Below are 1,915 nucleotides of genomic sequence, written 5' to 3' on the forward strand. Positions count from 1 at the left end.
CCCCGCGCTGAGGTGTGGGTTCACGGCCCATGGGGGGGGCACACAAACCAGAGGCTGTGCAGCCGGGAAGCTGTGGGCACTTCTGCTCTGTGTCTGAGTCGCTGCCCCCTTTCCGGCTAATGTGGCTTCTGCACTTCCCCGAGGCTGTCGCTGTCATGGAAACCACCGTGTCCCATCACGGCCGCCCTCTCAGCCCTCGGCCCCCGGGGACCGCGAGGCAGAGGGTGACGCTCAGTAAATGCCCGTTCAACCCAGGACGGGCACCGCGAGAGCTGCTCACACCGACGGACGCACACTTCCTTCCTGCCGCGTCCGGGAGGCGCGGGGCCGGAGGGGGCCCCTGGGCGTCTTGTTGCTCAGCTGGACGCACAGCAGCCGAGGCCTCACGAGCCGCCTGCCTGGCTGAACGGCATGGAGTCGCGTTTTCAATGCCGTCGGGAGGCCTGACTCGGCCGGGGTGGTGGTGGGTTGACGAACGAGGGCGAGAGGTGCTGGAGTTCTAGGAAACGGCCGAGGTCGCCCCTAACTCTCCGCAGGGAGTTTCCTGCCTCACCCTCAAGGGTCCTGGTTCCAAAAGAGCAGGGGTCTCACCTGGAGGACAGCTTCCCTTCCTGTCCAGTCACCTTCTAGCTGCGGGGCAGGACCCGGGCGTACCTGACAGCCGCACGGCCTTACCTCTCCACCTGCCTGGGCCACGTCCCCACCTGCCTGGGCCCCATCCCCACCTGCCTGGGCCCCGTCCCCACCTGCCTGGGCCGGGCCTCCACGCCGGGTCAGTGAGGGCACAGCCAGGTCACCCCGTCAGTGACAGTTCTGCCCGCCTCTGCAATGCTGGAGATGGGGGGTGGGCGGCTGGAGGCAGTTCATTGCCCGTCACAGCCTTCATTCAGGCCGGGTTCCCTGCCCCCCAAATCCCAGCAGGTGACCTTCTCCACCCTCTCTGCTCCCCTGGGAGCAGGGGTCATCGTGTGGCTTCTGTTCCCTGTGTTTGTCAGGTTTGCCCGAGGCCAGTCTTCCCATGTGGTCCTGGGCGCCCACTCTCTCTCGAAGGATGAGGCCTCCAAGCAAACATTTGGGGTCACAAAGCTCATTCCGTTCTCAGGATTCAACTCGGACCCCGAGTCGCATGACATCATGCTGGTGAAGGTACGTGGTGGGCCCCCTGCCTTCTCCCGGTCCCGACACAACCGATCCCCATGTTCACCCTCCACCCGGGGGCGTGGTGTCGGCAAACCCAGTGGATCTGCGGCGACCGACATGGTCTGCGGAGCCCTTGCACTGCACACGCTGCCCTAAAGGAACGAAAATCTATGGCCAACGCACAGGGCCGGCTCCCTGGAAACAGAGCAGCCGGGCCCTCACAGACAGCCTCCCCCAGGTGCCCTGCCAGCCACTGAGCCCAGGCCAGGCCGCTCCAGAGCCCTCCTGAGCATCCGAGCTCCGGGGGCGCGGCCCCCCCAGTGCAGCTGCAGCGACCACAACGCAGACTCAGGAAACAGAGCAGCCCTGGTGCCCGCAGGCGGGGAGGGAGCCGCCCGCAGGCTGGGCCCTCACAGACAGCCTCCCCCAGGTGCCCTGCTTCTCCCGGTCCCGACACAACCGATCCCCATGTTCACCCTCCACCCGGGGGCGTGGTGTCGGCAAACACAGTGGATCTGCGGCGATCGACATGGTCTGCGGAGCCCGTGCACTGCACACGCTGCCCTAAAGGAACGAAAATCTATGGCCAACGCACAGGGCCGGCTCCCTGGAAACAGAGCAGCCGGGCCCTCACAGACAGCCTCCCCCAGGTGCCCTGACACGAGCGAGTGAGAATCACCAGTCGCTGACCCCATGGAGCCAGCAGGGCCTTCAGGGAGCGCAGTGAGTCACGCGTGGCCTCGGCCTCCTCCGTCTGGCCCACACGTAGGCTAGA

General features: G+C 66.2%; 1 protein-coding gene across 1 annotated transcript in view; it reads left to right on the top strand.

The window, feature by feature from the left end:
• GZMK (granzyme K) overlaps positions 1–1,915 on the top strand; it is a 6,730-nt gene that overhangs the window by 2,633 nt on the left and 2,182 nt on the right. The window contains exon 4 of the mRNA XM_006761811.2: positions 996–1,146. Coding sequence (XP_006761874.1) covers positions 996–1,146 — 151 coding nt within the window. The remainder of the gene's footprint in view (positions 1–995; positions 1,147–1,915) is intronic.

This window comes from Myotis davidii, unplaced genomic scaffold, assembly GCF_000327345.1.
Source record: "Myotis davidii unplaced genomic scaffold, ASM32734v1 scaffold496, whole genome shotgun sequence".
Taxonomy (NCBI): Eukaryota; Metazoa; Chordata; class Mammalia; order Chiroptera; family Vespertilionidae; genus Myotis; species Myotis davidii.